The sequence below is a fragment of the Schistocerca americana genome, chromosome 11 (genome assembly GCF_021461395.2).
Source record: "Schistocerca americana isolate TAMUIC-IGC-003095 chromosome 11, iqSchAmer2.1, whole genome shotgun sequence".
Classification (NCBI taxonomy): Eukaryota; Metazoa; Arthropoda; class Insecta; order Orthoptera; family Acrididae; genus Schistocerca; species Schistocerca americana.
This window is the reverse complement of record NC_060129.1, coordinates 145,188,031-145,202,849: the sequence shown is the minus strand read 5'-3', so window position 1 is coordinate 145,202,849 and position 14,819 is coordinate 145,188,031. Positions and strand designations below refer to the sequence as shown.

General features: G+C 36.8%; 1 protein-coding gene across 1 annotated transcript in view; it reads right to left on the bottom strand.

Annotated features, from left to right (window-relative positions):
• Positions 1–2,522: 2,522 nt before the first annotated feature.
• Positions 2,523–14,819, bottom strand: part of LOC124553889 (guanine nucleotide-binding protein subunit beta-2) — a 163,856-nt gene continuing 151,559 nt past the window's right edge. The window contains exon 8 of the mRNA XM_047127905.1: positions 2,523–8,010. Within this exon, the coding sequence (XP_046983861.1) occupies positions 7,904–8,010 (107 nt within the window). The 3' untranslated portion in view covers positions 2,523–7,903. The remainder of the gene's footprint in view (positions 8,011–14,819) is intronic.

Sequence of the window (14,819 nt, the reverse complement as noted above, 5' to 3'; positions counted from 1 at the left end):
TATTTTTTAAAAAACGCAGTTGATATCCGTTTGACCTATGGCAGCGCCATCTAGCGGGCCAACCATAGCGCCATCTGGTTTCCCCCTTCAAGCTAGACAAGTTTCGTACTTGTAGTTTTTTCGTTTGACGCTTATTTCGTGAGATATTTCGCCCGGTAGGTATCAACGGACCACCCTGCATACTGTAGGAAAGGGGCGTGTTCGAAGTAACAGGTGATAAGCAGAGATAATCCTTGTCAAAGATAAAACTTAACTACCGATTGTCGTCTAAGATGAAACTTAACTACCGATTGTCGTCTTCTCAAACATAACACTGTCTAGCGATTCTGTAGAACTACTGTTCATATGTCGCTAAGTTTCCTTGTCTCCTCTTTTCTATTAAAATTATCCTGATGCTTATAAATCTCAATGGCTTCTCTACATAGTCGTGGATAATAATGTGACGTTGTAGATAAAATTTCTGTCTTCACATTGTGGTTTCCTGACTGAAGAGCATGCTCAGCTACAGCTGATTTCTCTATTTTTCGTAGTCGGTAAAGACATTTGCGCTCTTTTAGCCATGTATTTACGCTCCTCTTGGTAGTTCCAATATAAACTTTACCACATGGACACGGAATGTTGTATACACCACGTGTCGACAGAGGAGGGAGTTTATCCTTCACAGATCAGAGTAATTGACTTATTTTCTTTGTTGGTCTAAAGACCGGTCTGATCTCATGTTTCTGCAAAATCTTACCGATCTGATCCGTTACTTTTTTAATAAAAGGGAGAGAGACTATATTTGACCATCCTTGTGGCTCATCCTTGTCCTTCGGTCTTCTGTTTCTTGGTCGTAAAACTCTCTTTACCTCTTTATCTGGGTAGCCATTTTTCTCAAAGGCTTGCTTCAAATATTTTATTTCAGTGTCCAGGTGTTCCAACGTGCATATCCGCTCGGTTCTACCAACAAGACTTTTAATGACACCTCTCTCTTGTTGGTGGTGATTGGACTTTTTATGCAAATATCTGTCCGTGTGTGTTACTTTCCGAAAAACGTTATGCTCCAAACTTCCATTGGATCGTCTCATAATTAAAGCATCCAATAAAGATATTTTATTATCATCAGGTTAACCTCCATTCAGAGGCTGTTGCACGCAGCGACCGTTGTATTGACTTGTAAATAATAGATTTCAGCTATCAGTCGTCCTTTATAAATTGTATTGGCAGATCTAGATTTCAGCTAGAAACTAGCCATTCTCAATGCACTATCATTTTTGACCAATGCATGTAATGCCTGTTGGTTGGGCTTCATCCACAGTTCATTGAATATTCAATTACATGCATTGATCAAAAGTGATAGTGCATTGAGAATGGCTAGTTTCTAGCTGAAATCTAGATCTGCCAATAAAATTTCAAAAGAAAGAATGATAGCTGAAATCTGTTATTTACAAATTTTATTGTCATTTTCCATTTCTATGGTGAACTGGATTTTTGGATTAATGTTATTTAGGTGATCAAAGAATTGTCCAAAGCCTTCCGACCATGAGGCCAAACTACAAATGTGTCATCTATAGTGTGTCATTTGCTTTGTCCAGAGCCAATTGTTCAAATTTCTGCATATAGAAGTTAGCGATCACAGGACCTGATGGGTTACCCATTGCTACACCGTCAAGTTGCTCATAAAATTCATCGTCCCACTAGAAGTTACTCAATGTAAGGCAGTGTGTAAAAAGGGCAGTCAAATCTCCTGGAAAAATATCCGTTATGAAAATCATAACTTCGTTAACTGGAATAAGTGAATAAGGGCACTATGTCAAAACTCACAAGAATATCTACAGGAGCTACAACTAGTCCTTTACGTTTCTCAGTAAAATGATGCGAGTCTTTTATATGAGTCAGTTATACCAATATATGGTTGCAAACTAGTTTGCTAGATATCTCGCTATTTCATACGTGGGAGAATTGATGGCACCAACTATTGTCGGCAGATCTGAAGCACGAAATTAGTAAACAACTTAAATTCAAAGCATACACTGTATTATTAGCCTCTCTTACAATTCTCTTGACTGTCCAGGTTCAATAAATGCATTCCCCTCTCATCCATGTACCTTGGCCTCTGTTCCTGCAGCATGTAGATGCCTGTATTCCGCTTTGGTATTTTCTACAGTTTCTGCATTTTATTCCATGCAAAAGCTGACATGGCTCTTAACAATAAGAAATGGTGATCAATTTCCCCATTCTCTCCATTTTATCAGTAACTGACTGTTATTATGTCAAGCAGCCAAATTGTTATTATTATTATTATTATTAGGTATCTAATTAGCATTCATTTAATGTAGTAAAGTGTTCTACAATAACGTGACACTTTTCCTGTGGAGCTTTAATCAAAACTTTGGTTCCCTGCATGGTTTAATCTTGGGTGAGTTATACTTAGAACCAGAACAAAAATTATCATTGAAGCTGTATAACTGTTAAACAACCAGTGTAGACTTGTAACAGATGACTGGATTAAATGAAAACACAGTAACAGTTTTCAGAGTAACAGCACTCTGCTAATCTTTTATTATTTGTTTACAAACGTGTCTAAGCACATATAGAGGCTAGCAATTTAATGATGATAAATTTGACGCATAATTACCTCTTGGCTTCTAATGCTCCCTGCAAACATATAATTCGTTTTCTTGGTGATGTCATCAGCATTTGTGTAATCAGTCAATGAATGACATTAGCGTAGCCTTACTGCTGAATATTATCTAATTACAACACCTTATAATGTTAAGCAGCATTCTCCAAAGAAACTAACATGGAAATTGATTTGTAAAGAGTTTGGTACACAGGCAGTTTATGTTACTACAGTATTCGTTATTCAGATGTTTTTACTAAATTACATATGTTACAGGTTGTGTACCTGCAATAATTCGTTTCACAATGTTTATGGAAGAGAGTACATAACAAATAAACGTTAAGCTCTCATTAAGATATTAATAATAAGCTGAAATGGATTGTTTGCGGAATGTTTAACCAATGTTATTAGTTCTTTAGGCAATCTATTACTATGGCACAAAACATGTGAAATCCCTTGCTTATTGTTGGGTACAAATCATTGTTACAGTAGTTTAGGGAAAGCTATCAATTTGCAGCAAACTTCATGACACACAGTACAGATCTAGCAAGTAGGTGGGCCCCTCCCCTGATAACTGTACAAACTTTTGTTAGTGTGTCTGCAATGATTTGTTTCTTATTTAAGATATCCACATTTTTGTGTGAACCTGGTACAATAAATTTTATTTTTAGACTATGATATAATGACTCCACTCACACTGTATATGTATTGATAATTCTGCTTGTATATCACTAAACACCAAATAGTTATTTTTACCAGTACGGTGTTAGACACCGTATGTTAAGCTGCATCATTATTATACTCTCTTGTGAGCTTGCGTATAAGGTGCTTACATCTTCATTGGTCAATGTTACACCAACTTTGGTAGCACATTCCACGAAATGTCCAGGGCTACATAAATGAGATGACAAACAAACATTGTATTATGATATTACTGTTGCTGTTTCATTTATCTACAAAGTGTTTTCAAGGATTGCTCCCTCATTCTCAGTCATGTTTACATCAGATTCATTTCTATGGATTTTTTGGTGGAACTGTCATCTGTGTTTTACAGTGTCACTGTAATATGTGCCAATAACTTAGTAATCCATGAAGAATTTGATATTGTACACTGAACACACATTTCTGTACAAGTTAAGGTCACACTGGAATTGAATGTTTTATATGTAAATTATAGTTTACACTATATATAAGAAGCTACTGAAAACTCTTATACAGATAATCAATGCTTCATTGCTTAGTAAATATTATTCAGGATTCTTATTATGTTTATGTAAATTTGGATCCCCATATAAATTCATCACATACCATTTATTTTCTGCTGTAATTTATAAACCTCATTATAAACGCCACTGCAAGTGTGGCCATTGTTTTTATGCATCTTCATCAATGACAGATGTCTCAGGCATGACAGAGTTATATACATTTTGTAACATAAGTGATCATTCTTAACAAGATAACTTGGGAAAGAATTTGTATGTATCACAGCCTATTTATCACCATAAATGGTTTGAACATACATTAACTGTGTTCATACAATGCAGAAACACAGTCTCCAGTTGTATTGAGCTCTGTAATAAGATTATGGTTTGGAAGTATTTATCCTTAAAGTGATGTAAACATTTTGCTCTAGAACATACTATCTGGAAAATAATAATTTTACATATAGTTATCATAGAACACACTGTTTCAAAGTAACAGTTGTTGTTGGTAATGTATTGTAATTGCATTACATAAGGCAGATGTAACATTTTACGACAGTCATAAAGTTCAAGTCACCTCAACCTCTTTAACAAGAGAGATATTTCTTTTCTATAAAAATGTGGGGATGTTTTTCATCTTGAAATAAAGTGTTCTAAGTTAACTCAAAAGAAGTCCTTGAAGGCTTGACACATTCTGTGGAATAAGCTGTACCTCAAAACGAAATGCACAGGCAAAAGAGATGTTTACTTGTGAATTAAAACTTTTATAAATAAATTGAAAGATCCCATAAGTTCTGGATGCATTCTATTTAATAAACAATGATAAAGAAGACAAATACTTTTGTGAAACAAAAAATATAATACTTTATCTAAATCTGTATTATTGTTGCTGTAACGTAGTTTTTTAAATTTCTCATTTTTTTTTAACTGCCTCCCAGTTTGGTTTTATTCCACCTTAAATTTGTATGAAACTTGGGCTCCATAGGGTAACAGACGTAGGCTAGCTTATGACCTTCAAAAGTGGAGAAAATAGGACCATCAACTTCTTAAAATTTATTTCTGCATTACAGATTTAATAATTACCTGAACCACACAGGTTGTTTACTGCAGCCTCCTTAACCTATATTGTTCTCATTTCAAAAACTGCATTAGTTAGGCAGCATCACACACCAGTGACCCTAAGTCAGATCGATGGGAGAGTGAGCCAAGGTGTCCCTGTTGTATTCCACTTTCGTGTGAAGGTAGCTGTCATTCAAGAACAATATCTTTGTCTTCAGGTAATGTTTTTGTTCAGATAACAGCCACATGAAATAACTGGCAGCAAACTGCCACCAGTCTAACAAATGTTACTGTTTTTTGGTTTGCAGCTGCCCTCACAGTAGTTGTGAGGGCAGTGATGAATCAATGATAAAATGCACTGATTCTGAAAAATCTGAGAAACTGCTTACAAAAATTAGGATATTCAAGCAATGGAAACAATACCAAAAATATAACGAATCTTCAGTGTGATTTGCAATCCTTCTTGTTGAAGCACCACATAGTGGAGCATCATTCCACTCTCCAGAGCCTATCTGTCAATGTAAAATGGTTCGCAAAAGCTATAACTGTTTCAAAAATAGTTCCACAATTAATTTTACTTATCTGCAAAAGTGACGAATGTAATGAATGATATTTCTATTTTCCTTGTCAGCATGTATGTTAAAGCATGGTTTGTGCAACTTCTAGGAACAAAGTACTTTATTTAAATTTCACCATTGTTTAAAAGTTTCGTAAATAACAATCTGCCAGTCACAATATTTCTCATATGGCTTCACCAAAACATGCAAATCCATTTATGATATATGTTTCCTGAATCTGTTATCTTGACACTTTTGTTTCCAATTTCTCTTCTGAATCAAAACAGGAAATGCTCATTCAACTTAAGTTTGAAGCAGAACAGTAGGACAAATGTATGAAAATGAGTGAATAAAACAGTCATTACTAGATGGAACTATTTTTTCTAACAAAGCAACACTATGTTTTGCCAAATTTGACTTGAGTGATCAGTTCTGTGCAACAGATCCTTTGTGGCGTCATAAAAATGAATATTTCATTACTTCTCTACACCTAGTTAGTAAATTGAAAGTTTTTAATGGTCTAGCTTAGACATGTGATTAGTTCATAGAGAACAAAGAATAAATAATTTAAGAAAAACGCGAGACAGAAGCAATACATGCTTCAGCTTTCATCTGTCATCAAAAGTTTTCAGGAAACAACAGAGAGACTTTACAAAGTTATTAGGAATTTTTAACAGGCATGGGATATTCTCATAATATTTACTTCATAAATATATAAATAATAGGATTATATGTTTTTTAATTGAATTAATAAAGCAACACAAAAAATTAATGTTAATCAGGCACTTTTAGATGATATTCTTAGATAAAAAATAAATGAGATTTTATGCCATTTTTGTTGTATTCCATATGAAAAAACTAGGAGCAAATCTTCCCTTTTTCCTACTGGCATCAAATTGCAAGCAATTTATTTCCTTTCAAGCAATGTAACCAAACTGGAGGGTAGTACACAGACAAGAATTACACTAAGAAAATAGGATCGACAATACTGTGAGTTTATCTTAAAAAAACTTAAGGGATATTTTCCACACAAGATAATGTTAACTGTATGAAGTCCACTGAATGAACCTTGTGTTTTTACGTGAGTATTTTTCTTCTACTATTTGACTTTCTCCTGCTTTCAGTTGCTATCGAGTGTAGGGAATGAAGTGCAATGAGTAAAATGGTCTGATTAAGATGGTGCACAAATGGATATGTATTTTAGAATTAACGAAAATAATGTAACAACTGTAGTATAATTATACTTAAGGAAAGATTATACATCACTGTAAAAATTGATTCATCTAACACTAATTTATGAAATGAACCAAGGGTAGATACATTAATGTATCACACCACAAAAACACAAATTTTGACATTTAATTTTTAACATTCTTAAGCTTAACCTCATATTAAGTATTGATATTTTTAAATTACATCTGTTATGTCATATTTAACTATACAGGAGGATTCAGAAACAAGTATTGCAAGGGCAGAAGTTATGAGATTAAAGTGGAGTGAGTGATATTGTGTGATTGTAATGCTGTACAAATATTTGTGTGTTTGTGAGTATCTGGTACTATTGCTGTAGCGTAATTATGCTTTAAATATGATACTATACCTCCATGTTAATGAATATGTCAAGTGTTACTTTGTATAACGAGACAAGAACAAATAAATTACTTGTGTTACAACAGAGCAAATGCAGATGTCGACATTAATAAGATGGGGGTAACTGTTTAAAACTATATGTGGCCAGAATTAATAATTTTGGTGACTGTGAACAGAACAACTGGTTTGTAAATTAATTTATAACACCTGAAAGCTGAACCTTACATCCAGTATTTGTTAAAAATGATGTTGATTACAATGACTTCAAATATACAGGAAGATGCAGAAGTGAGAATTGGAGAAGTGGTGGAACTGAATTGGAGTGAGTGATATGATGTGACTGAGATGACGCAAAAATATATGAGTGTTTAAGAGTAGATTGAAGTAATATTAGAGCTGTAGCGTAATTACACTTGTGACATGATAACATATTTCTATATAAATTGATATATCAATTACTAGATTACAAAATGAAACAAGAAGAAGTACATTAACGGCTTTGCAGCACAAAAAAATGTAATGGCAGTATGAAGAGGAGCGAGTTTAGTTCTTGAACAAAATTTTGGATAAAATAAACAACATTGGTGAATGTGAGCAGTGCAATTTGTCTGCAGTTTGATTTGTAGCATCCTGAAGCTTAACCCGACATCCTGTAGTATTACTCTTGAAATGTATCAGTTAAGAATGGGGAGGGTGCATGGCATTGTGAGATTCATTTCACGTCTTGGGCAGTGCCCTCACACTGTACTATATGTCACGACTACAAAAGTGTTGAAGTGCCTTTCCATGAGGTGACACCATACTTGACGGCCAACATCTGCTCCGCAGTCGGCTGTTTATGGTAGGTGGGGCTACGGGTGGTGGTGGTGGTGGCAGTGGCAGGGGTCCTGGGTTCAGCCCCAGACTCGTACATACTGGTCCCAGGAGCATGTGGCCACAGCCATGCCATTGGGGGACACGTTCAGTGATGTCACCCTGTTCTCATGCCCAGACAGCGTGCCTGCAAGAATAACGACAACATACATGTCAATGGCAGTTCACAACCATCATCTGAAATCTCAGTCTTGCAGAGTAATGACTTACAGGTACATGTTAACTGGATTATTATAAAAGGTAGTGAGACAGCAATTCACAGTGAAAACAGTGTGAGCTATGACTTTCAACTCATAAAAAACTGACTGCAGAGTACTCAGAAAATTACTTCTCTGTTACCCATGTGGATGAAATGGAAGGGGGGGGGGGGGGGTTGGAGAATGGCAGTGGCAGGAGGACTGGTAGTGAATGGCTATGTCCGAGTAGGGGGTATACAGTTCAACAGCTGAAGCCTTTGGTCAAACCCCTATTTCACACAACATCCAAGCTACAACCAGTATGTCTGCAGATGCTAGTGCTAATTGGCTATGCCAGTAATTTGACAACAAGACATTTGGAATAAACGGTGTGTGACTAGGGCACTGAAAAAAAATCAACACATGTACAGCTGGTGTTGCTGCATCTAATGGATGGAGCACACAGCCCAGCAGATGACAGCAAACTGAGCAGTCGCCCATTCAACACAAAGGAACAGACTCACTCAGCGGTCGGGACGAGAACATGATTCTGTGCATGACCCAGGTGACTTTGTGTGAGCTCTATAAAGATGGTTTTGGGAGTGCTAAGCACAATGGTCATATACTCGCAATCAAAACAATGTGTAAATGGCATAAATATAAATAGCACTAGGCCTGCGAGTAGCTCTGAATAAACTACAAAGGGTGCAGCTGTGCTATGTACCATAACTAAACAAATATGGTATCCTGTATGCTTTCGAATTGAACAATGTATGTACAGTAATGCTCCATAATTTACTAGGCATCACATGTTCACGTTAATCACATCTTGAAACTAGAAGCCTACGAGAGAACAAGAGATGGATGGATTAACAAACTGGATTCATCATGAGATCCCATGCCGGTGTCACAATATTAGAATCTAGCAACGATGCAAAATAAAGCCTACAAAAGACTTTTTTAACAGACTCTTAGGTAGGGACACGTATGCCGAGGTTATGTATTCATTGCTCTATGCACAAAAGGTATATGATCGTATTACACTCCATTCAGTAAAACAAACACACACACACGTAATACTTCAATTTTTGACTGTGAGAACATCCTCAACGAAATATCATGACCCAGAAATAAATTAATGTGGTTCCAATCACCTGTTTCGACCAAGATTTTTGGGAGGCTACACTTGGTTGTAAGGTGTATGCCAGAACTGGTAAGCCCCTCTCATTTATTTCAAACTGGGATCCCCATCTGCCCAACTATTAGCTTGTCTGATAATTGACTGAATGCTCCACCAAAAATAAATAAATTAATAAAATAAAAAATGAATGGTATTCAGTTTGTAATGAATCAAAAATTTATTACATTTTATAAATAAGGAAATGCCTTCAATCCTCTCATCTTTATTAATTAATCACTGCTTCTGATTTACATTTATAAACAACTAACCCAGTTTATGGAGCAAGGTCCCAGTTGTAAGTTGCAAATCTAATGGCTTCTGGGGCTACAAAAACTTGATTCGACATAATTTGTGAACGAATTTAATAATCAAAATGCAGTCATAATCCATTCATTAAGAGATATAATCTTATGTTCAAGGTTTAAGACAGCAAAACACGTATAACAGTTAGGAAATGTGTACATGTGTTGAGGCTGCATAGCTTGCTGCATGCAGATACCCAGGCTATAGTCACACAGTATCTGAGAATGAGAGAACTTAGCAACTTCCAACAGACTTAACATTTCATTTCAGAACTTCCCTAAACTTTTTCTCGATTGCATGTTTAACATCAAATGCTCATTTGTAAAGTAATCAAAGTTTGAACTCCTTTTATATGTTGGAGTTCACTTCTTTAAAGACTCTGTGGTGTACTGGTTCTTATCTAATTAATCACTGAGTCATACGGCACAATAATTTACGGTGTCAGTTAGAGAAGAAGATTATTTTATTTAGTAATTTAAGACTGACTAACAGTTACGTTGTCAGTGTACAAATATAATTCCATCAATAGTGCAGATTATCAAAATCTTATATATATATATATATATATATATATATATATATATATATATATAAATTTTAGAGTTTGCACCGAAGATTACATCGCGTGTGTGAATATATATATATATATTCATGCATGGAGTGTGGGAAGAATAATTCTTTGAATGCCTCTGTGCATACAGTAATTATTCTAATCTTATCCTCATCATCCCTATATGAGTGATACATAGGGGGTTTTAGTATATACCTAGAATCATAAAGCCACTTCTTGAAACTTTGCTGATAGACCTTTTTTGGGATAGCTTATGTGTTTTGTCTATCTTCAAGAGCCTTCCAGTTGAGTTCCTTCAACATCTCTGTGACACACTCCCACAGCTTAAACAAACCTGTGACCATTTGTGCTGCCTTTTCTGTATACGTTCAATATCCCCTATTAGTCCTATTTGCTATGGATCCCACACACTTGAGCAACATTCTAGAACCCATTGCATGAGTAATTTGTAAGCAATCTCCTTTGTTGACTGACTGCACTTCCCCAGCATTCTACCAATAAACCCGAAGACAAACCACCTGCCCTACTCACAACTAAACTTATGTCATTATTCCACTTCATATTCTTAGAAAGTGTTACATGCAGGTATTTGTATGAGTTGGCTAATTCCAACAGTGACTCACTGATATTATAGTCATAGGTTACAACGCTTTTTCGTACGCTGAAGTGCAAAATTTTACATTCCTGAACATTTAAAGCAAGTTGCCAATGTTTGTACCACTTTGAAATGTTATCAAGATCCTACTGGATATTTATGCAGATTCTTTCAGTTAGTAGTTCGTTATAGATAACTGCACCATCTGCAAAACGCCTGATTTTACCATTAATATTGTCTGCAAGACCATTGATATACATCATGAACAGCCAGGGGCCCAACACACATCCGATGTCACTTCTACATCTGATGATGTCTCTCCATACAAGATAACATGTTATGTCCTCTCTACCAAAACGTCCTCAATCCAGTCACAAATTTCACTTGATGCCCCATATGATCATAGATTTGACAACAAGCGTAGGTGTAGTACTGAGTCAAACACTTTTCAGAAATCTAGAAATACAGCATCTACCTGATTGTCTTGATCCAAAGTTGTCAGTATGTCATGAGAGAAAAGTGCGAGTGTGTGTTTTCACATGATCGATGTTTTCTAAATCCACGCTGGCTAGCAGTGAGGAGGTCCTTCTGCTCAAGATACCTCATTACGTTTGAGCTAAGATTCTACAACAAATTCATGCCAAGGATATTGGACAGTAGTTTTTGGATCAATACAAGTATGACTCATGGCTTTTTCCAAGAACTGGGCACGGTTTTTTGGTCGAGGGATCTACCACAGTTAGAAAAGGGACTAAGTCAGCCGCAAATTCAGTATAAAGTCTGACAGCAATTCCTTCGGCGCCTGGAGCTTTGTTCTGTTTCAGCGATATCAGCTATTTCTCAACACCACTGACACTAATACATATTTCATTAATCTTTTCAGTGGTATGAGGATTAAATCGAAAAAGTTCTCCTGGGTTTTACACTGCAAATGAACTTTTGAAAATGGAGTTAAGCATTTCAGCTTTTCTTTGTTACCCTCAGTTTCGCTAGGGACAGGTGCCACTGACTTTGGTGCCACTAACAGCCTTTACATATGACCAGAATCTCTTTGGTTTCTGTGAACGATCAATTGACAATATTCTGCTACAGTAGTCGCTGAAGGTATCACGCGTTGCTCTCTTGACAGCCGAACTTATTTCATTCAGAATGTCTCTATCTATATCCCTACACTTCGTTTTACATGTATTATGCAATACTCTCAGTTTCTTCAGAAGGTTCTTTTAAGTGACTGTATACCATGGGGTTCCCTCTCATTATGCACTGTTCTACTGGGTACACATCTATCCAGTACATGATCAACTATTCTTTTAAACTTGAGCCAGAGTTCCTCTACATGTTCTTGTCCTGTGATGAAAGTTTCATATTTCTCATTGAGATATGACACTGCTAATTTTTTGACTAGTTTACTGAAAATATATATCTTTCTGCATGTTTTAGTTGTTCTTTGTACTTTGTTGCCACAACCACACCATGGTCAGTGATACCAATTTCGATGTGGACATCCCCAAAGAGGTCAGGTCTATTTGTTGCCATTACATCCAATATGTTTCCATCATGAATGGGGTTCCTAGCTATCTGTTACAGGTAGTTTTCAGAGAAGGCGTTTAGTAGTTTCACAGGATCTCTTATCACACCTGTCACTAACGAAACTGTAATTTTCCCAATTATTTATTGGATCATGAAAGTCTCCACCAGTGATTACAGTGTCATACGGGAACTTACATAAAAGTGAATTGAGATTTTCTCTAAAGTTTTTGGTCACATCAGGAGATGAGTCTGGTGGGCGATGGAAGGATTCAGCTATCATTTTATGCCCACCCCTGATACTGAGCCTTTCCCAAACAGTTTTACAAGCAGCTTAAATTTCTAACTTGGTGGATTTGAATTAATAAGCCACCACCATTTCCCATGTGCCTATCCTTTCGATATACACTTAAATTCTCCTCAAAAATCTCACTGCTATAAATGTCAGATTTCAACCAGCTTTCTGTGCCTCGTTTTGTGTGAGCTTCACTGTTTTTCATGAGCGCTTCAAACTCTGTTGCTGTGTTGTCAATGCTTCAGCAGTTTACCATTAGGATTTTAATACTTTAACCTATTGGAAGCACTTTTTTTCGATCTTACACTGATACTTCTGGGTTTCCTACAGCTATCGTTATATGGATTGGATAGAGTCACCCAATCTAAAAGAACCCTTGTGTGCACCCGAAACACAGCCAGCTACCTGAGTAACAGCCTTTGATATGTAGTGCACACCTGACCCATTTAGGGGGACCTTGCAGTTCTCAACCCTATGGTGCAAGTCCAGGAAATCCGCAGTTCGTGGTATAGTGGCTAGCGTTGCTGTCTCTCGACCACAGGGTCCCAAGTCCGATTCCAGGCCAGGTTGGCGATTTTCTCTGCCTGGGGACTGCATGTTCGTGCTATCCTCATCATTCATCATCATTCGTGAAACTGGTAGATTGGACTGTGTAGAAGATTGGGACCTTGTATGAATGAACGGGTACATAATATTTTGCATGACTATTTGGACATGAGAAAGCTACCTGCAAGATGGGTTCCGCCATTGCTCACGCTTGACCAAAAACGGAATCGTGTGAAGTGTTGCAAGGATGGTTTTCAGCTGTTCAGGAAGAATCTGCAGGACTCTAAGTGTCGTTTCGTCACTGTGTGTGAAACATGGATACATTACTATACTCCAAACCACAATCTAAACAATGGGTTACCAAGAGAGAATCTGCACCAAAAAAGGCGAAGACCATTTCTTCGGCCGGAAAGGTTATGCTGACTGTCTTTTGGGATTCACAAGGGATAATCCTCATCGACTGTCTGGAAAAGGGTAAAACTATTACACGTGCATATTATTCATCGTTATTGGACGGTTTGAAACCCAAGCTGCAAAAAAAAAAAAACACCGGCGATTGGACAGCAAATAAGTCCTTTTCCATCACGACAATGCGCCAGCACACACGTCAACCGTTGTGGTTGCAAAATTAATGGAAATAGGATTCTAAGTCGTTTCACATCCCCCCTATTCCATAAGACTTGGCTCCCTCGGAGACTATGCCGAAAAACAAAAAAGTTTACCCCAAACAAGTAAGTAGTTTTTATTTTTGCACGGACCTTTCAAACGCCCTCGTATATACAGGGTGAGTCACTAACTATTGCCACCTAGAATAACTCCGAAAGTATGATTTTAGCTGAAACGTTTGTGGGACAAATGTTGCATGGAGGAACGTGGGCTATAATATGACATTGGTTTTATGTTGCTAGGTGGGATCGCATCAGGGATATGAATGTCAACTTTGTTTTTTTTTTTTTTTAAAGTGGGATGCTATAGTTTGGTACTTATTTTCTTCTAGCAGCTATCGAGACGAATGCAATGACGTGTAACAGTAAGGTCTTTGAAGGTCAACAAAGGTCAAAATGGTGGCATTAAGATCCATTTACAGAAGGTGTTCGAAGTGATGACCATTGGAATCAGTGCAGTGCTCCACTCTTCTTATCATGGATTGAGTGGTATTCCTTATCACTTTGGCACTTATCAAAGCACATGCTCTGACAGACAATTCTCTCTCGTATATCGTGCAAATAGTAAATATTCGCCGAATACGGTGTATCCATCTAACGTGCCATTGGCATGTAAACACCATTTGATGATTTCGCAATACAACACTGATAGTAACTATAAGACTAGTATCGTCGAATTAAGCGAATGTGAATGATGTATTCGAAGAACAACTCCATTTGCTTCTCATTTACAGAGAATGCCAACGAAATTTAGTGAAAGCTATAGACTTATACAATGAAAGATATCCTCAACATACTCACTCTACACGTCGTACATTTAAATATGTGTATGATAAATTGAGAACAACTGGACCTTTAATGCATCGGAAACACTTCCGACAAAGGAAAGTTACTGACGAGGAAGCGGAAATTGGTACTCTTGTCACTGTGGTCGAGATTCTTGTTAGGCATGAGGCAGAGTAGTGTTGTTCATGTTCTGCATTGCCATAAACATCATCCTTACCATATCAGCCCCCACCAAGAATTAACTGGTACGGATTGTATGCGTCGCATTGAATTCTGCCGATGGGCTCAACTT